Source organism: Oxyura jamaicensis, chromosome Z (genome assembly GCF_011077185.1).
Source record: "Oxyura jamaicensis isolate SHBP4307 breed ruddy duck chromosome Z, BPBGC_Ojam_1.0, whole genome shotgun sequence".
Lineage (NCBI taxonomy): Eukaryota > Metazoa > Chordata > Aves > Anseriformes > Anatidae > Oxyura > Oxyura jamaicensis.
Genome location: NC_048926.1, coordinates 48,273,021 through 48,293,365, shown reverse-complemented (window position 1 = coordinate 48,293,365; position 20,345 = coordinate 48,273,021). Strand labels below are relative to the sequence as shown.

General features: G+C 36.0%; 1 protein-coding gene across 2 annotated transcripts in view; it reads left to right on the top strand.

Annotated features, from left to right (window-relative positions):
• AUH (AU RNA binding methylglutaconyl-CoA hydratase) overlaps nucleotides 1-20,345 on the top strand; it is a 111,990-nt gene that overhangs the window by 88,523 nt on the left and 3,122 nt on the right. For both annotated transcript variants that reach the window (XM_035309536.1, XM_035309537.1), the window contains 3 exons: nucleotides 16,318-16,505; nucleotides 18,282-18,332; nucleotides 20,115-20,162. In XM_035309536.1, coding sequence (XP_035165427.1) covers nucleotides 16,318-16,505; nucleotides 18,282-18,332; nucleotides 20,115-20,162 — 287 coding nt within the window. The remainder of the gene's footprint in view (nucleotides 1-16,317; nucleotides 16,506-18,281; nucleotides 18,333-20,114; nucleotides 20,163-20,345) is intronic.

Genomic DNA, 20,345 nt, shown 5'->3' with positions numbered 1-20,345 from the left:
AATAACAATTTATATTAGGAAATTTTATGTGATACTAAAAAAGATACTACCAGAATTGCCTATAAATAGACATATAAATGTATCATATTGCCAAGAGGCTATAAAGATTTATTTTTAGACATTTTTGAACTTTTTTAGCATTTAAGAAAAAAAAGACCTATGTTAATCTGTTTACCGTACTGTTTCTACAAAGGCAACTAAGTGGATGTGAAATGAAAACTCACTGCATAGGAAAGACAAAGATTGTTAGAAGATTCAGTAAATAAAGAAAAATACAACAGCGTAATGCAGGGAACTCACAATATTAGGTATTTGTTTTGGAATCCTGGTCAACATAAAAAGATTACTTTGTACTTGAAGTATCTAAATTAGATGAGCAGTCTGTTTTATCTGTTTGCACAGAGTGGTGTGAGTGGTCAGGATAACCTAATCTGGATGTCAGGAAGCATGAAAACAAGGAAGACTGTTAAAATATAATCCCAACAATAACAGTAGGTACTATGGTAATGTGAATAAGATACTATCATTTCCTGAAATTAAGAGATGGGTGAAATACAGTCAGAGCTCCCCTTGGTATTCTCTTCACACAGAAGCTTAGAAATATTTTATTAAATATTAATAACAACATGAAAGACCTTTGGTCTTATTTTCATTTTAATTAGCCAGGATGTATATGCCATTCACTTTGAAGCCAAATGCTACTCCTTTGTATTAACCTGCAGGGGGTACTAGAAAATTGAACCAAGTAGCATTTAGCTATTTCTCTTCCTCCGATGAGATAATTAACATGTACTCCTTTGCACACTCTCTTAGTCTTACCTGATCCCCATATAGAGGTTTTATATTGACTTCTAGAATTTGAGTGGTATGGTGTAAAATTGCTGCCTCAGCCCATTTCTTCTAAATTGTCAGAACTCAGGAAAGTTATTAACCTTCAACTTAAAACTGCTGAGAACCTACAAGGGAAGCTTAATCTCATAATGAAATCAGATTGGAGGAGACAAAATGGACAATAATTTCAGGAGGGAAACAAATTTATATATAGTATACTGAGCCCATTTTGTTTTGGGGTGAAAGGTAAAGGCAAATGAAAAGCCTAACTTAATGATAGCTGATATGGCTAAAAAGAATGGGAAGTTTTCTGACTAACAAATCTGAGGCTGGCATTAATAAGAAACAAATGAAAAATTAAAGAAATCAATTATATAAAGTCTGTGGGTTTCTAGATGCTCGGCTGACTGGTTCCCCAACCTGCCTACCTTTTGCATAGGTTCCCCACCCCATATCAAAAACCTAAGAATCATCGTAAATGGGACCTTGGAGCTTCTGACCTAGTGGCCAGAGATCCAGGGTTCCTCTGCTAGGAGAATGCGAAGAACTGCCAAGCTCCTAGGCCACCGTTTTCCCTTGGCTGCTGGACTTGGACATCCTCTTTGGCCAGAGCTTGGTGTACTGTGGTCAGCTGGTCGGGCAGCTTCTCAAGTCTTAGCCCTAGCATGTTTTGCTTGGTGAATCTACCACAAAGCTATAAGCTTTTGAGTCCTGCTGTATATGGGGTTGGACGTTCATCATGGCTAAGCTTCTGAGACTGAAAAGTCAAGTGGATGTAAACGAGCTATGCACGTTAAATGGCAGGAAACAGAGCTTATTTTAGAGGAAACCCACCTATGTTCCACTGAATGAAAACAAGGGCGTTTATAGCAAACACTTCACTTACTGATGAATTCACATTTTCCAATGATTATAAGAAAAAAACTATAACCATTTTCACTGTCACTTTAATGTCCCATGACTGAAATTGTCTGCTCTGTACATAAGCGTTATGAAACATGATAAATTACATAACCACTTTTTTTTTTTTTTTTTTCATGGATACCCGCCTCCTTATGATAGATGGTTCTTTAATAAGCTGCTATTCAATATTTTGTATATTTTGTTTCCCACTGTGTAGAATAAACACAATTCCCGATTTACTGTAAATCCTTCAACCTTATTCTGGGAACATGACTGTTTTTCCCTTTTTGCGTACAGGTAAGTTAAGATGATAATACTTCATCTTGCAGGAATGTTACAAAACAAAACAAAATATCAGTAGTAACTGTGAAAAGATACCCACGCTGTGGAGATGTTAAGTTTATTTTTGTCCAAAACTCCTGTGAAGTGAAGGACTATAAATAGTCTTGTTCTGTCAACAAGGTAAAAATCCAACTAACAACAGCTTCCATCACCTCCTGATCATGGTTTATCTTTAGAGAAAATGTTAAAGAGTTAACAAAAATGTTATTCTCTATATTTTTATAAATAATATTGTAAAGTTTATAAACAAAATCTGATTGTTGGATGAAAGAAGACATTGAGATACGTTTTCTATGTGGTTTGTAAATCATAACGTGAAACTGGGTTCGTAAATATTGGGAACTTTGTACCTGCCGTAACACAACGTGCTAGGTTCTATCCTTCTGCTTATAGAAGGGCCAATTTAGCCTGTTACATAGTGATTGCCAGACTTAGACTAGTAATGACTACAGAAGTTACAAAATACTTTCTGATATATCTCACTTTTCTTGTTCTCAGATATTCAATTAATGCGTTAGAGCTAAATGAAAATTTTAAACTTATTTGTTACTGCTAGGACAGTTGGTTTGAATTTGAAAATGTTACTGTTTGATCAAAAGAAATATTGGTCATTGTGCATGGGGAGCTCTAAATTATCATTATTATTAGGAAGAGGAAACAAATAGAAGGAATGCTTTTATTAGCATATTCAATCTTTTGCTTTCTTGCATGTCAATAAATAAATAAAAGCAGCAAAAACCCCTTCTGTTATTAATACCACAAGTGGACACTTTCTGTGTTTAGCAGCATTATTATTCAAGAGTTTTGTGGCACAGAAGATGAAAAATAGTAGATTTATGTTTTGTTTCTACTAAATAATTTACTTTAGTATCCTTTTATTAATATTACTCTCTACTCCATAACATTATCTAAGTTAAATGCATTCAAATCAAATTTTTTTCGTATTCTTAGATAGATCGTTTTTGTACAGAGGAAGGGTTAAGAGGAAGAGCAAAGAATGTGTCATATAGCAAATGGGTAGAGCACTTCCAGAGAGCAAATGTTCTCCATCTCGAACCTAATGAAATATTTAAAGTTGTATTCTTGAGTGTCTAGAGTAGCTGAACGGGGGTTGGGGGTTGAACTTAAAAAGAGAAAGACCGCTATTCATAACAATAAAATCACTGCTGCAAAGCTAGCATCAGCAGTAGGTGTCATTAAATCAAATGTTTAGCCATCAAGCAGTATGGAAATCAAAAGGGACATAAGCCTTGAGCTAAATCCATTAGTTCTGCAGACCTTTGGTGATTTTGATAAGAGGGAGGACTGATTACCATTGAAGTAAGCTTGGTCCAGACATGAGTTATAAAAAACAAGTTATGAAATAGAGTTTTATGTGTGTTATTCTTTAAATAGATTGGTAATATCCACAATTACAAAGCAGTAAACTTAATGTCTCGTGGAGGGGAGAATCACTCCTCAGTAAACTGCAATTTAACTAACAAGTTGGAATACACTTCAATAATAATCGAGGAGGAAACACTTAACACAACTGCTCACGCAGTTCTGTGTAATGAAAATTCATGCACCTGTGGGTGCCATTATAAAGGGTGGGGTGAAAAAAATAGTAAGTGAACATTTAAAAAAATATATAAAAGCATAAATAAAACGATTATGCTATAAAGTGATTTCTTCTAGAGGTTTAGTAACTGAATTTAGAATACTCGTAAAAAACAGTCATGGATCATTTGCACTGTAATATATGAAAGACAATCTTTAGTGTTTAAGTATATTGTGTGGTTCTCATCATAGAACTTTAGTGATGGTTTTCTCAGCAAACACTACTAATCCAACTACTGAACCTTCAGAAAGTACGGGGTAAAGGATGAATGAAATATAATGACAGTTCTCTGAAACTAAAACACAGCTTACTAATTTACTCTGAAAATGTGGCCCCATTTTCAGGTGTCACGTGGTTGGAAACCTTGAAGTGAGCAGAGGCTATGTATCATGCCAAGATAATACAAAATAAAGACAAAATCAATTCGATTTATGATCAACATTACATTTGAAGCAAAGGAAAAATGTATCACTCATATAGATATGAATAGCGCAAGTCAGTTTTTAGTTGAATAGTTTACTTATTTTGGGATCCATCATCAGTGAGTAATAATACAGAGTTCAATTATTTTCATTTCATATTCAATTATGACTATATTATGTTAGAAGGCAAAATAGCTTCCAAATTAATAGTTAGTTCACTGTATGTCTGGTGTTTTTCAGCGATTTTCAGAAGATTCAATGAATGAAATGGTAATTGTGTAGTCTGCCTTAAAAGAACAGCTGCACAAGTTAGTTCACCACAAAGAAAGTTGGATAAAATGATTCATGAAGTACTGTTTCCTTAATTATTTCACAGCCTCTCTGGCACTGGAGACTTGTCTAAGCCAACTATTACAAATCTCTGAATTTCAGAAATACTAGATTCCTGTCCCTCCATCTCTACCTCTGTTCTTCATCAGGTGTGTTCAGGTTATGTCTAAGAACGATTTTTTCTCCCTTGATTCTCAGACACAGAGGAAAAAAAGAAGTTGCAGGAAAAAATGTCTCAAAAGGTATTAATACTTTGCAGCTTTATATTCATGTTTTTTATAGTGTAATTTGAGATCTAAGAAACCAGTGTTAATTGGTGACTGAGTTAATCTGAGTTTTCTCATGACTTATGCTTTGGAAGTTTTGTGAAAATAGGAACAGAGGATGGAATGTATTTGGCATAGATATGAATGTTTTTAGCGAAGAAACATAGAATTCAGTCTTTCAGAGGCTTAGTCTGATGTCATTTTTTAACATTTTGCATCTGAGTGTCAAGAAATGTGAATGACTACACTGAAATGTAAATTGTTGGAACTAAAAGAGGATCAAGGAAAATAATTGAATTTTGACCTTTTAGCTTAATATACTAATATTAATACCTGCCAGAAGGATAGCCATTAGTTAGTTCCTCACATATGGAGTGTAATTCTTCTTTTATCTTTGGCCTATGCAATCCTCATAATAAACTTCTGGGGGTTGTTTTTTTTTTTTTTTTTCCAGGTGTTTCTAGAAAAGAGCCAAGCTGGGGGAAGCCCTCATTTACCTCTTGTCTCAGAAATGTAGTGGTGATCTTGCCACAAAAAGAAGAAATTTGGGACCTTTGCATAGGGTCACTGGAAACTCCACTTCCAATTAAAATCATCTGTTCCAACTCCTTGCAACTTAGGCTTATTGCATATATTCAGTTTATCTGGGTTTTTACCTTAAAAGAGTTCTTTCTCCCCCAAACCCTGTCTTCCGTTATGTTGCCTTGAGCATCAGGCTATCTGTATTTTAGACTAGCAAAATATTTGTTCTCTGGGGAGAAAGTGGTTGTCTCCTTCCCATCCAGCATGCTTGCGTGAAAACACCATTGTTCTCATAATTAGGAGGAAGAGGAGGAAATGATAAAAAACAAAATTGTGAGGAATCATGGCTGTGGTTAGTCTAATAAGCAGAGGGAGGTTGTCTGTGGGATTTGAACCTACCAGCTTGAGAGCACATTGGTTCCTGTTTGAACCAGTAAGGAGTGGGTCTACATACCAAAGGGGCTATGAATTACTGGCACAAAACAAAAGTGCTGCTGCTCAAGGATATTCCAAATGTACAGTGAAAGTAGCATATAAGATTGCCATCAAAGTCATGCGCTTGTTTTCATTGATTTTCTTTAATTTTTCTCAGTGCAAGCAACAGGGAGATTTGTTTTCTATGAAGTCTCACTGTTATGAAATAGTATGTAGTTTGAGTACAAGCAGCAGACTGGAGACAAAAGGTAAATTTTTTCTTAGTTAGATATTTTTAGGTGTAGGCAGGGTTATTAAAATATTTGAAGGTTCAGTTCAGTGGCAGAACTAAATTATCAATCAAAATCAAGTTATACAACCAAAGTGTTTTGTTTCAGGTTAAATGTAATATTTTGTTTCACCGGAAATGATATTTTAGGCTCTTAAAAAAGCAAAGCGAACAAGGAGATAGAGATGCATGAACAAGAAACCAGACAAGAGAGATTGAGAGAACAATACAGATTTGTCTCAAATCACATTTAGGTTTTATAAGATCAAGACTGTAAGGGCCATGCTAACAAGTAGCAAGCTTATCCAACTTTTGCTATTTGATCAGATGTCTCCGCAGAACACTTTGCTGTGTGGCTTTAAGTTACACATTCATGGGAAGATGTAGCCCTACTTGGTTAGAATTAACAATGGAGATATGATAAAGGCTTTCAATTTCTGAGCTCCATTTCAGTGGTCCACTTGAAAGAATAAATGCTTCAATGAAGGCTGGCTGGGAAAGGAGGCTCTCAGGGTTTCACCAGTTCTAAGGGTGAAATACGTCTCAGGCTTAGAAAGAAAGGGGAGATAGGGATGATTTTTAAAAATACTGCTTTTTCTGAGCAAGAAAGAGACAGAGCAAATAAGGTGATGTGGGTTTATGCTTGTTCATCAAATTCCAAGCCTTGCAGGCAAATTGAATCTACAAGGGCTTTCATTCAGCATAATCTCCTTTTCTAAAGATTCCATGATTCTCTGTGGATTTCAAGGGCAAATTGTCCATTATTAAAGGAATTCTATTTTTAAGTTCCTTGTTGTCGTGCCTTGTTTTCTCTAAAGGACTTACACAGAAAGAGAACTTCTGAAATTTCTTTTGAAGTGTCCAGGCTCCAATAAAATGTTACAAAATTGCTAGGGATTTGGGAGAGCTCTATCACTGAGCCGGTGGATTGTTGCTATAGAAGGGTCAAAGGATCTCCATGTAAAGTGCCTTTGAGATACCCTTAACTAGGAGAAGCAACCAGGCTGTAGCTGCACCTAGAAGCAGAAAGGATTCAGCACCAAGGTCTACTCAGAGCAGAAAGATCCTACCTGATGTAAACAGCTAATGAGAGGTAGGTGAGTGATATTACCCACCTTGTTTATATTTGATGTTTGAAGTAAGCTATTCCTAATGACTTACGCTAATTAAAGATACATTTTTTTTTTTTTTGGGTCAAGTGGAGTGTTCCCAGATGCTATCCTAGGCCACTGTGCTGATACAAATTCGTTTCTTCATTACATCCTGCACATGTAGCCCCAAATGTCTCTTTTCCTGTAATTTGCAAGTGGGATGTAAGGAAAGTAAAACTCATATCTAATTTCTTTGATCCTCAAAACTGTAAAGGTCCATGAATTCCATCTCATCTGTGTGTGATTAGGTGGCAGAAGATTCTAATTAGCACTAGCTTCTCCATATATAGGGAAAGAGTTACTGTTGCATACAGCCCTCTTGCATTGCATCCACTGTGCGGTGAATTCTTTTCTGTATTACTTGTGTCACAGCAGCAGGTGAGAGGAATATGAAAGCGCCTTTCTTAATGTAATCCCTCTCATTAGTGTTTTAACAGTCAGATGGCTACAGTCTGGGAATAATCACTTATTTCAGCTCTTTCTGTGTTAATTTCCTGTCAGTTATTGGCTTTTTTTTTTTTTTTTCCTCTTTTTTAATTACAACTTGACTAGAAGGTGTTGGAAGAGTTACATATTTCTATTGAGGAAAAACATCAGAATAATCCCAAAGAATAAAATGTTAAAATACCCAGTTTATGCTGTTTACACTTACTGGGGTGGTTCCACTGGTTGCATGGTAACTGTAATTTTATGTTGTTATATATCTTTACAGAAAATTATTTCCAAATTAAAGTGAAATTTTTCCATGAATTTGGACTGCAAGACTTAAAAATTCTCATTTGTGAAATGTTAACAATGTGAATTAAACAAAATAGTATTTATCAGTAAGAAGAGGCACTTCTAAATGTAATATCAGTTGTCTAGTCTCTTAATGTATTGTTCTTCAAAACAATGTGCTAGTCCTGTCTACACTCTCTCACTTCACCCTGAACAGCAAAAGATGGGGCCAAGTGTCAGTCAAAAATAGTAAGGAGATGTAATTTCCTGACAGAGACATGAACAAATAAGCAATTTGAATTTTCTTCCAGTTGATTGCATTTATGTTGCATTTTTAACCTTCAGCCTTTGAATACCTGGTCTTCTATATAGTCTTGAGGATATCTGCTGTTCTCAGTATGTAAGTAGAGGCTGCATTTGTTTGTATAGTTAATAACGCAGTTCTCTGAAGATTCAGTGAAGGATGTTCTTGGCTTTGGAAAAGTAGCATCTATCCCAGCCTGTGTCAGAGGATTCTAACCTCATATGTTCAGATCTCTCAAACAGCATTTTTTCAGGTGTCAGCTCACTGATTTTAGTGTTTTGATGGCCATCTTGACATGAGTTACACTATTTTGGAGACACTGAGCATGAAAACATGAAGCTGAAATCTGAAATCACTAAGAATGTTTGTTGAAAAAAAAAAAAAAAGAAGTATTGTCTCAAGCTAGGCACGTGAATATCCAAGTGGTGAAAAGTAGCAAAGGGATAATATCCTATAACATATTCTGAATGCATTCTTGTATTTTATGATGGATTTATTTTAATTTTTAATTCCTAATAGAAGTTGTAATTATTCTTAGAGATAGAATCATAGAATGGTTTGAGTTGGAAGGGACCTTACAGATCATCTAGTTCAAACCCCAAGGGACACCTACCACTAGATCAGGTTCCACAAACCCCCATTCAACCTGGCCTTGAACACTTCCAGGGATGGGGCATCCGCAGCCTCTCTGGACAACCTCTTGTGGAGTGTAACCACCCACAGAATAAACAATTTCTTCATTATATCTGATCTAAATCTACTGTCTTTCAGTTTAAAGCCATTACCACTTGTCCTATCACTCCACCGTGCCCTGACAATGAGTCCCTCCCCAGCTTTCCTGTGGGCCCCCTTTAGGTACTGGAAGGCCGCTATAAGGTCTGCTCGGAGCCTTCTCTTCTCCAGGCTGAACAACCCCAACTCCCTTAACCTGTCTTCATAGGAGAGGTGCTTCAGACCCCGATCATCTTCACGGCCCTCCTCTGGACTTGTTCTAACACATCCATGTCTTTCTTGTGCTGGGGGCCCCAGAGCTGAATGCAGTGCTCCAGGTGGGGTTTCATGAGAGTGGAGGAGAGAAGGAGAATCACCTTCCTCACCCTGCTGGACATGCGTCTTTTGAAGCATCATAGGTTATGGTTGGCCTTCTGTGCTGTGAGCACACACACTGCTGGTTCATGCTGACCTTTTCATCTACCAGTATCCCCAAGTCATTCTCTGCAGGGCTGCTCTTTACCCAGTCATCAACCAGCCTGTTTCAGTTTTGGGGATATCTCTGACACAACTGCAGAGCACTTGGCCTTGTTAAACTTCATGAGGTTTGCATGGGTCTCCCTTCTCAAGCTTGCCAAGCTCCCTCATGGATAGACCAGAGTATAGAGATTATGGTGTGTAGCTGCACCACTCTTGGTGTCATCCACAAACTTTCTGAGAGTGCAGTCAATCCCACTGTCCCTGTCAACAACAAAGATAAACTGTTCTGATCCCACTACAGACCCCTCATGGACATAGCTCATCACTGGTCTCTGCCTGGACCTTGAGCCATTGAATCCAACTCTCTGGATGCAACCATCCAGACAATTCCATATTCACTGATTAGTCTATCCATCAAATCCATGCCTCACCAATTTAGAGATAAGGGTGTTGTATGGGACTGTATCAGAGGCTGTGTATAAATCCAGGTAGGTGACACCAGTTTTTCTTCCCTTGTTCACTGCTGTCATTTCTGTCACTTGGGATTAGACAGCTGAACCAGGAGTTTCTGTGTCTTGGCTTTGGAGTTTTCCCTGGACTCCCATTCTAAGTTGGCACTGATTATTTTTTCTGGCTTAAGCCAGTGATTTTAAGAGATGAATAATTTCAGAGATTAATTGTGAATAAAATAAAAATTAAGAATAAAATTATTAAATAAAAGCCATTACTTTGGAATTGTTGAAAGCAGATGTAATATTAGTCAGGATGGGAGAAGGTGTCGGGTTAGGAATAGGATTTGGCTGTAGGGTGTTAGTAGTGCAGTGTAATTCTTTGCTATGTGGAGGAATAAAATGCTAGATTTCTACATGGAGAGCACTGAAGTACGGAAAACATTCAAGTAACTCGCCCATAAGCCATGAAGATTTCAGTTACAATAGTCTGGTTTTGCTTTCCTACTGTTTTTTTTTTGTTTTTGTTTTTGTTTTTTCACTTGTGGCTACTAAATGCTAAAGTAAGGAAGTGTCCCAAATTGAGACTGTGATCTCATTCTAAGTGTAAGTAAGAATAGAATACCATTGTGGTAACCCATTTTTCTGTAATTTGCTTGTCTTAAGTACTTATGATAGATTTTCTCATGCCTTTTTTTTTTTATGTCATGATTTTTATGAGTCAAATTTTAGCTGCTACAATCAATCCAAAACTGTAAGAGCATGTACTACAAAATTATTTATTTCAAATGCAACTTTAAAAAAAGTTTTTGCCTAATATTACTCATAAAGTCCACATGATTTGTTAAGTATGATCCTACAGAACAGCACTGCTCTAAACCTCCTACCTGTTGTTACAGCTGAGTAATGACTTCATAAACGTGTGGGTGTAATTTTGAAACTGGAAAATGCCTTCTCCTGGGCCATTAATTTCTATCTGCAGCAAGATGAGTTATGTTATAATGTGTATGTACTTTTTAATTTTGCGTAAGTGCAGTTTTTGTCATTGCATCCCAAAGGACAGTAAGAACAAGTTTCTATCTGGAGTAAAAGAAAGACGCGTGGCCTTACTGAATATCTGTGTGTGCTCATTTCTATTGCATTGGTTCATGTTAAAGTAAAATTTAATAACTAAACTAATGGCCTTATGCATTTCTCTTTTCTTCCTTAAATAATTCAAGTGAAAACAATTAAGCAGATTGTCAATGTGTGCATTGCTAAAGCCATGAGTCCCGGAAGTCCATGTGGAATACTGCAGATCTGTGCTTGTCAGGCGCTTTTTGGTCTGACAGCGCAGTGCTATAGGGCTGGATGTGTAGTAGAATGTCCATATAGTCCATAGAACTAGAATGTCCATATAGCACTATAGAATGTCCATATAGCACTGCATATAGTCTATGCAGTGCTATAGGGCTGGATGTGTAGTAGAATGTCCAACAGTTGTGAGGGAAGTGCGCAGTAAATACCTCACACTGGATTCAGACTTTCTTCTGGAGTTTTATAAAAATAAGGTTCCAGAGTCATTCTTTGATCCATTCATTTCACATATGCAACTGTCTGCTGGGATACCATTTTTTAATCTTTCCCAATCTACAAGAGGATTACTTACTTTGAAAATAAATCATTTTTTCTAAATTACCCAACAATTTAATCGTACCATACAAAAGCTGTGATCATTAAACTGCTAGTGAATTCTGAGAGTATATTTATACTTTCTCTCATGAATTGTAAGTGTTCTTACATCTTCAAGCCAAGTACTATGTTCTACTGACTCAAGCTGCCACCTTCAAGTCACCCACGCATGCAGTTTTGATATATTCTAGGCATTTTTCAGATAGGTTTTTAAATAAACCAAACTACAGACGTAAATGAATAAAATAGACTGTGAAAATTAAGAACTGATTTGCAAGTTTGTTTGGCAGCTTTGGAGCTGAGGTTTGCAGCCGCCACGCTGCTGTAGATAGCAGGTCATCCTTCACCTCCAGTATCGTGCAGTTGTGACTTAGATCGTTGCTGAGCTTTCTTTGGCTTGACTGGCAAAATAGACTCCCACTGGCCCTTGTGGCAGCCTCTTACTAAGTCCCTTCTGGATACAGCTTCTGTTCTCAGTCATCACAACTCCCGACTCAGTCTCAGGCCACTGTCTTGGGCACACTTTGTCCAGGCCTCCACTCTTTTTCCAAACAACTACTTACATGGCCAGACAGGAGAGAGGCCTCGCCTACCACCTGCTTTTTGTCAACTCAGTGCTTTTTTGTTGTCACAGAGATAATATTTTGTTTCTTTTTATCTCCATGTGGTTTTCACTCTGTCCTACATCTTTGTTGATGTCCTTCCTGGTCTGAGCTGTTTTCAGTTGTAAGTTACTTAATTTGTGCCAGTTACAGGCTCTTCATGTTTTCTTTTATGAAAGGATTTGGGATGTCTGATCCCATAAGGATTTATTCCCGGATTTAAGTGAGCTGAAACTCTTGTGTCTTTGCAGGATCAAGGCCTGATCTGGTAAATAATCTGTTGGAAAATTGGTGTTAAAGATTGTTTTGATAGCTTTCAGAATGTTTTTATTTTGAAAATTGCTTAATTTAGCAATGGATGTCAGGTACTTTAAAACATTTGTTACACATACTTTTAACATACAAGATACATGACTGAAAAGTATTACATTAAAATAGTCATTTTAGCCATGTTTGTGGGCTCTATACTTATTGTCAAGGAATGGATGTCATTAGCAGCAGGCTTCTATGTTCCCATATTCCGTTCTTCCTCCCTATCTTTCAGTGGAAAGTAAAAAAGTCTACTCCTAACAGCTTTCTGTGAAAGAACCACAATGATGCCTACAAGATGTTTTTGGCTGAATTGGGTAATTAGAAAGTTTGTGGCTGATGGACTTTGATTTCACCATTGATTATTAATAGAACACTAGAAAAGCACAGTAGTTAAAAAGAGAAAGCTAGATACTGGTTCAGTTAAATCAATCCAATGCAAACCAAACAAAGTTTGTGGTGAAATGAATAGGATAGAAAGAATCATTTTACTTGACTTAATAAACAATAATATTACTAAATTAAAGTTTGGATTTTTTTTTGTCAGAACAGGATTTCTTCCAATACATTTTGACAGAGCCTTGAGCTATGAGAAACTACTGATTATAGATCTTCTCTGCCAGAATGATGAATCTATTTCCAGTAAGCTAGTTGCTTCATCTTGTTGGATATACGCTTGGGAATTTATCACGTAATTCCCTTAATCCAAACCAGTTGTGTACATATTTTGTAATTGATGAATTACTGTCAGTAAATAAATACTCATACAAAATCAACTAGTTGTTAAGAAAAAATAAGGCAAGCAAAAAATACATTTAACAATATTCATACCAGTACTTAAGAGTCTTGTATTCAATGTGTCTTTTCACACAGACTGGAGTGTCATCTAAAACTGGTGTTTACAGTTACTACAACATTGAATATATACTACCTTAGATAAGAATGCATTTACATTGCAACTGTATGTCAAATATGTTTTTTAACACATGGCGTAATACCAGATCACTGGTCCTTGAAATAAGAAGTCCTTAAGTTTGTGAAAAAGAAACAACTATTCTTCCATCAAATATTGCTCTACATTTAGATGAAATGCCCTGGTTAAGTAATGTCTTTGAAGATTGGGTGTTACTTCCTTTAGCTCTGATTGTAGTTGGCAGGCATTATATGTTCTTTGTATGCTACCAAAACACAACATCCATCTGCAGCATACTCTGTATTTTCTTCATAAATGGATGTAACTTACGTGTATTTTGGTGTGTTGTTTGTAATTGACTAATTGTCTTACTGCTTCTGTGTACACATATATCTTATTGCTACTACTGAATATATATGATTGATGCGTTGAGCTGTTGGCTTGTATCCTGTGAATATTAATCAAAGAACGTGCTCCTCTGCTTAATGGCTTTGCTGCGTGGGAGGCAGCCAGAGACTATATGACATAGACTATAGTCTGTTGTTCTTTTTTTTTTTTTTTTTTTTTTTTTTTTTTTTTTTTTATTTTTTTATTATTAAATACAAAAAAAAAAACAATAATTTTTTTTTTTTTTTTTTCATCTATAAACACTATTTCATGCTTAAACATATCCATTGCTTGGTCAAAGTTATGAAATATTATTGCACAATTAAATTTTGTTTTCAACATTTACTGGTAGAAGCAGTAATAGAAGAGATAAAGGAAGGAGAGAGATATTTAAGCAGAAAAAAATACGAGGCATAGTGAACAAAGAAGGAACAGAAGATATGGAATAAGTAGATTCAGTTTCTAATGGTTTCAGGTCTTATGATTTGGACACAGTTTTCTTTAATCAAAAGCCAAACTTGATGCATTTCTGGATTTTATTACTACGGTGCAAGGGATAATTTATGAAAAAACTGTTCTTAAAGAGAGTCAGAGTAGACATCTGCAGTGTTCCGATGTACACGTAAATGTGTATGAGGATAGACATTGATTAGGGTATGACAGCTTCTTTGGGTGAGAAATGAAAAGACATGTTCAGTATGAAAAAAATGCCAGTAAATGTTTCTGTGTGGAAGTGGTGGTACAGCTTGGTATCATAAGCAGCAAGCTTCTTGAAAACACATCTCATATTTTTATGGCATGTAGATGGGATTTAAATGTTTATAGCTAGAGTTTAAGTCATTCTCTGTGAATCTCACCAGTTAGGCAGCCAAGACTAATAGGCTTCAGGGTTTGTAGTATTTTTTTTTTTTTCCTGTAATTTTTTCCTGTATTTTTTTTTCCCATAAAAATATTCCTGAATGGGGGATTTCTTTAAATTCTGATTCCTCAGTTCTTCTGATGGGTGCTCCTAGCACAATTTTCCTGCTAGCACTATCACCTGCATAGCTGAACTAGCAGAACTTCCAAACATGAGTTCATTTTTCTGTTGCCTGTCACCCTTGTCCATGATGATGGTCTTAACTACAGTTAAGAATGGTAGGTCTGTAGAAAGTTTACAGTGTTTGCATTTGCTAATGTTACTGTTCTGCAAATTTTGTAACTGTTCTGAGTGTAAGCATTTTTAGTATTATTTTTTAAATCCTTCAATTTCAGCCTGGAAAAGATAGCTCAGTTTTTTGTTATATATCATGATTTTGTAATATTCTATAAGACATAAGGCAGAAATCCCCCAAACCTCCTTCATTTTTATATGATGTAATGTGGTCAAAGGGAGGTCTGTTTTTATGGAAAGGAATACAGTAGTACCGAAGCTTGTGATTCATAAGAAATAATAATTTTTGAAAGCTGAATCATGGAATCACAATAAGGTTTTTTTTATGTCCAGTCAGATCATGTCTCAGAAACATATTTAAAGTATTTTCAGGAAGCATCAGTAAGAGAATTGAATGGTTTCAAAAAAGTACTGTCTTAGTCTACAGTTACCTAGTGGAAATTAATGTTTTATATTAGTTGAACACGCATTTGTCCAGTGTTGTACCAGCTGTCATTGAACATCTGTAAATATATATCTTGCATATATACATACATTTGTAATTTAATATATTAACATGCTCTTGCAGAAATAGCTCTATTTAGAAAGAAATTTTTACTTTCAGACTGCCTGTCTCAATGGAATATTTGTTTCAGATCCATGTCAAAACAGTACCTTGTATAGTTTCAAAATATATTCTCCTGGATGAAGGCCATTTCTACTCTTTTTAGTTCATACAAATATCTGCTTCTGTGATTTTGATCTATTTCTTCAGTTTTGATAATGGTTATACTCACATTATCATTGTTTATCAATTTTAGAAAGCTAATTCTTCATATAAACAAGCAATCTATCTTCACATATCTGGTTAACATAGTTACTACTTTTTGACCTTTTCAAAATCTACCATTTTATTTTTTTTTTATTACAGTAAGAGAAAGCTATGTAATATTAGGTGCCTTTTTCCACTGGCCTGCATCCATCATTGCTCTTTTCTAATTTTTGTAATCAGGCTTTAGATTTCAACAGTAAGTCAAAAGTAAGGAGAGACAAGGCCATAACTTTTTAAAGACATTGTCTGTAGTTCATGTTAGGTAGAAATTTTTACTGTCCCTTATACATGCAAAGCTTAGCATTGGATACAGTCTTGTTCTGTTTCGTGGAGTATGTATTTTTCTTTTGTTGTTCTTCAAAAATGTTCATAAGATGGTAATGTAAATATACAGATTGTTAAAGAGAAGCTAAATGCTTGGATATGGTCACTTACTGGCTTTTACCAGTATTTGGCTGATTTTGAGTTAGGTAACCTGCTTGCAGTCAAACAGAATTTCTATTAGCTCTTTTCAGCTATTTTTATGTCTTTCTAAGAAAAAGAACAATTGATTTCATTTTAGATTTAGTTTCAAAACTGAAAAAGGCACTTCGGAGTGTCTTTGTATGATAATGTAATTTCTATATCTTCATAGAAACGTTTATGGAATTGAAAATATTTGTACTGAATAAGGCTTCTACATCTGTGGGATAACGGGATGTGAAACTAATACTTGCATTTTCTCTTTTTCCAAATTTTAGGGGGGACACAGAGATTACCCCGCACAATTGGAGTATCTTTGGCTAAAGAACTAATCTTCTCTGCGCGCATTGTAGATGGTGAGGAAGCAAAATCAATAGGATTGATTAGCCATGTGGTAGAACAGAATGAAGCAGGGGATGCCGCATACAGAAGAGCACTAGCTCTGGCAAAAGAATTTTTACCTCAGGTATAACTAATTATTTTGCTTTCAGTTGTTACCATATATTAAGTCTGAAAAATACTCAGCTGTATTCTTGTTATAACTGCCACAAAGTTATGTATTTACAAGCCTTGGTAGTTATGTGGAGAGCAATGAAGAATTTTTCTCATGGATCAAGTGGTGTTATTTGGTAAATATTTTCCAGTAAAGCAAATAAGCTTTGTCAGTCCATGTATCATCATGCTGTGGTCTGTGTTTGCATTGTATATTTTGGTTTCCACGTGTTAAACACTAAAAAATGTTGTAAGGGTTGTTTTTTTTGTTTGTTTGTTTGTTTTCTGTTTTTAGTAAATCAGTTGTCTCAATAGGTTATTCTGTTGCTGTTGAACACTTTGAAAGAGATGCAAAAAAGTCCTTATGAAAGTGAATGTATCTCAGCATAGCTCCTGTTTTGAAAAAATAATGTTAAATGTAATATCAGTATGAAAGTAAAACCCATTTACTACTGGAAAGTGAGCCGTTTGCTTTCTGTCCATTGTGTATAACTTTGATGAAAGAATCATGCTCTTGTATCATTTATTCTACATGACATATCTCCATCTTTTACTAAAAGTCTTGAAATGGGATTTGCTGAATTTCTGTGCTTTAGAACCTAAAAAAAAAAAAAAAGAAAAGAAATTTCATCATGACCCTTACAGGAGTCTTTGTGTTAGCTGATTGCTAACACAAGCTGATTGTTCCCTTACTGACATAGAGTGCAGGCTGTTTGTTCAGAGAAGAAAAGTGAGTTTGGAGACCATCAAACTTGTTTTTTAACTGAAGAGCCCCAGGTAGCAAATTCACAGGGGGTAGTATTAAACAAATTGAGTAAACCACTGTATCAGATCACAAGTTTAGCAGCAAAATATTTGCATTCAAAATAGAAAATGGATTAAATATTATGTATAAAATGATTGTGTTTTGAAAACCCTCAGAAAGACAAACATGAAAAATATGCTAAAGCTCTTAGCATACAATGGTTCTGGAAGGCCAATTTATAGTTACAGCTTTGCACTGGAACCAGTTCAAAAGCATATGGAAAGTTCTGAGGTCCTGTCAACTCATGCAAGGGCGATGCCATGTCACCACTGAGACTGCATTTGGCTTTTCCCAAGGCAGTAGGCCACTTCTTTAAAGCAATCTCTTACCATTCAGAAGTGGAAGCCAATGATAGGCATAGGACTGAGGTGATTCCCAAAGATGCCTCCTTGTGGAGGACCAAGGTGGAACTCCTCCTGTTTGCTGTTGAACTCAGTTGCTCATGGAAGAGTGTCATCACCTGACCACTTCAGGCTTTGCAGTCGCACATTTTAGGTTTGAAGCTGTATTGATCCATTTGAATTTGCTTTCATATCATTTTATGTATCTCCATTATGTGAGAATAGGGACATAATTAGATTGGTCTATAAAGTCATAAAATGATGCCATGGTCATTGGTGGTCATTCTGAGCCTGGTTTTGAAAGGAACTGAGCAATCTTGACAAAAGTTGATATGCTCAGCACCTTTGAAACATAAACCCAAAACACTGATTTCAGTCCTCTCTTCTGAAAATCATAAGCGTCTTTCATTTTTTCTCAATGTCAGTAATATCATTTTGTTAGACAATAGCTACTGTAGATACATAACCTGACCTGTTTTGTATCTATTTAATACATGTCCAAAGTCTAAAGGGTCCCAGTATAAGAACATTGATGTGCTGACTCTTTACTGCATAATCTTTTACAATTTGATGATATGTAAGTAAGCCTTGTCTTTCATTTCAGGGACCAGTAGCAATGAGAGTTGCAAAGCTGGCCATCAATCAGGGAATGGAGGTAAGGATCTGTACTTGCCATAAAAATAAGAAGTCAGGCTGGCAACGGGTTTACCATGGTGATTTTTTTTTTCTTTCTAGAACTGTGTTTAGTTTCTCAGTGTTTTATAGTCTATAGTCTATAGTGTTTATTTGTTCTATTTGGTCAAAACCTTTTTGAAGATCATTAAATGCATTTTCTTTTTATGTCTGTGTTTTTTGAGTTCATAGTGTTGAGACTAGAAATGATGTTGATTTCCGTAACAAGGTGTAGCAATCCTACATCTGTCTAGGTGTAATGCACTCTTCTAGTTACTAATAGGAGAAAATGAACATACACTTCTATGAAAAAGTTATGTTGCAAATGCTGGACAGAAAAACATCACCAAAGTCATACTCTGTCAATTCTATCAAGGCTTTTGGTGTTTAGTAATTAATAAAGGCCAAAAGGCATGCTATTTTTTTAAAGTTGAATAGAGGCTAGTGTTAAAATTGTATCTGGAGTCCAACTTCATATTTGGTTCTGATCACCATTTTCTGATTTCATGGTTTTGCTTGGTAATCTGTCCCGTTGCTTATCTTCTCTTGACATTCTACTTGCAGTGCATAGCCACAGCCTTTTCCCTAGCCTTTGGGAGAGCTGCTGCAGCTGACACTTTAGACAGGCAGAGAAATACTGGTGAGAAAATCATTTCAGTCACTTCAGGAGAACAGTCATTTCAGCTGTTGTTGTAGTTTAGCCCAGCAGGCAACTAAGGACCACACAGCCGTTCACTCACTCCCCTCCAGTGGGATGGGGGAGAGAATCAGAAAAATGGGTTGAGATAAAGGCAGTTTAATAGGACAGAAAAGGAAGAGAAAATATTACTACTACTACTATATACACAAAACAAGTGATGCACAATGCAATTGCTCTGACCAGTGATTTTATCATATCATAAGACAGTGTTACACAGTACAGCAAAATGATAACCTCAAATCAGCCCCCAGAGGTGACAAACAGCACAACAGGGAGCACAGACCACAAGTAAGGTGTTACACAGCGCAACGCTGATAACAAGCACAGCCACCCCAAGAAAAAAAAAAAAAAATCAACATTGTGGATGCCTCTGGCCAGTTGGGGTCTATCCCTTCCCAGCTCTTCATGCACCCCCAGCCTCCTCACTGGCAGGGCAGCATGAGGAGCTGAAAACTCTTTGGCTCATTGTAATCACTGCTCTGCAGCAAGCAAAACATCAGTGTGTTACCAACATTATTCTCATCCTAAATCCAAAACACAGCATCATAGCAGCTACTATAAGGAAAAACAACTCTATCCCATCTAAAACCAGGACAGCGTTTCAGACCAACTCACAAAACTAGGTGACGGTGGAGGATTGCCACTGGCCTCATTTATGTTTTAAAATCCATCTAAAATTGAGTCCATGTTTCCTTTTTTAGTGTGGTACTATTTTCTTAAAGATTTTTTTGAATATACTTAATTCAGAACAAATTTTAAATAATCATGCAGTAAATCTTTTCCCTTGAAGTAGTTGAAATGGTTACAAATGGACAGTGAAGAACATACATTATTATGACCGTGTATTACATACTAATTGTATCACCAAATACAGAAACTGTTACAGAAACACTAATCACTCTCACCACATGGCAGAGAGGTATTTGTCTGTTAAGGTACCATAGAAGAATTTTAAAGTAAACTGTTTTAGTATTTGGCATATATAAACACAGCTAGCTGTCAGGAAATAATGTATATGAAATGTACAAAAATAGGCTTTTTAAAATGTTGAATTCTTTTTCTCAGGTCGACTTAGTAACAGGCTTAGCAATCGAAGAAGCTTGTTACGCTCAGGTATGTAACCATGATTAAATAAAAAATGTAGAAAAGAGGCTTTGCTGGAGCATGTTGTGAGGCACATGCAGAAATACAAGTAGAAATGGCTTTATGGTTCCTTCTACAAATATTTTGTCATTGGATCTAGGCCTTCCTTCTACGTACTCTGTTTCTATAAGGAATTTAAGGAATGAGGTGTAG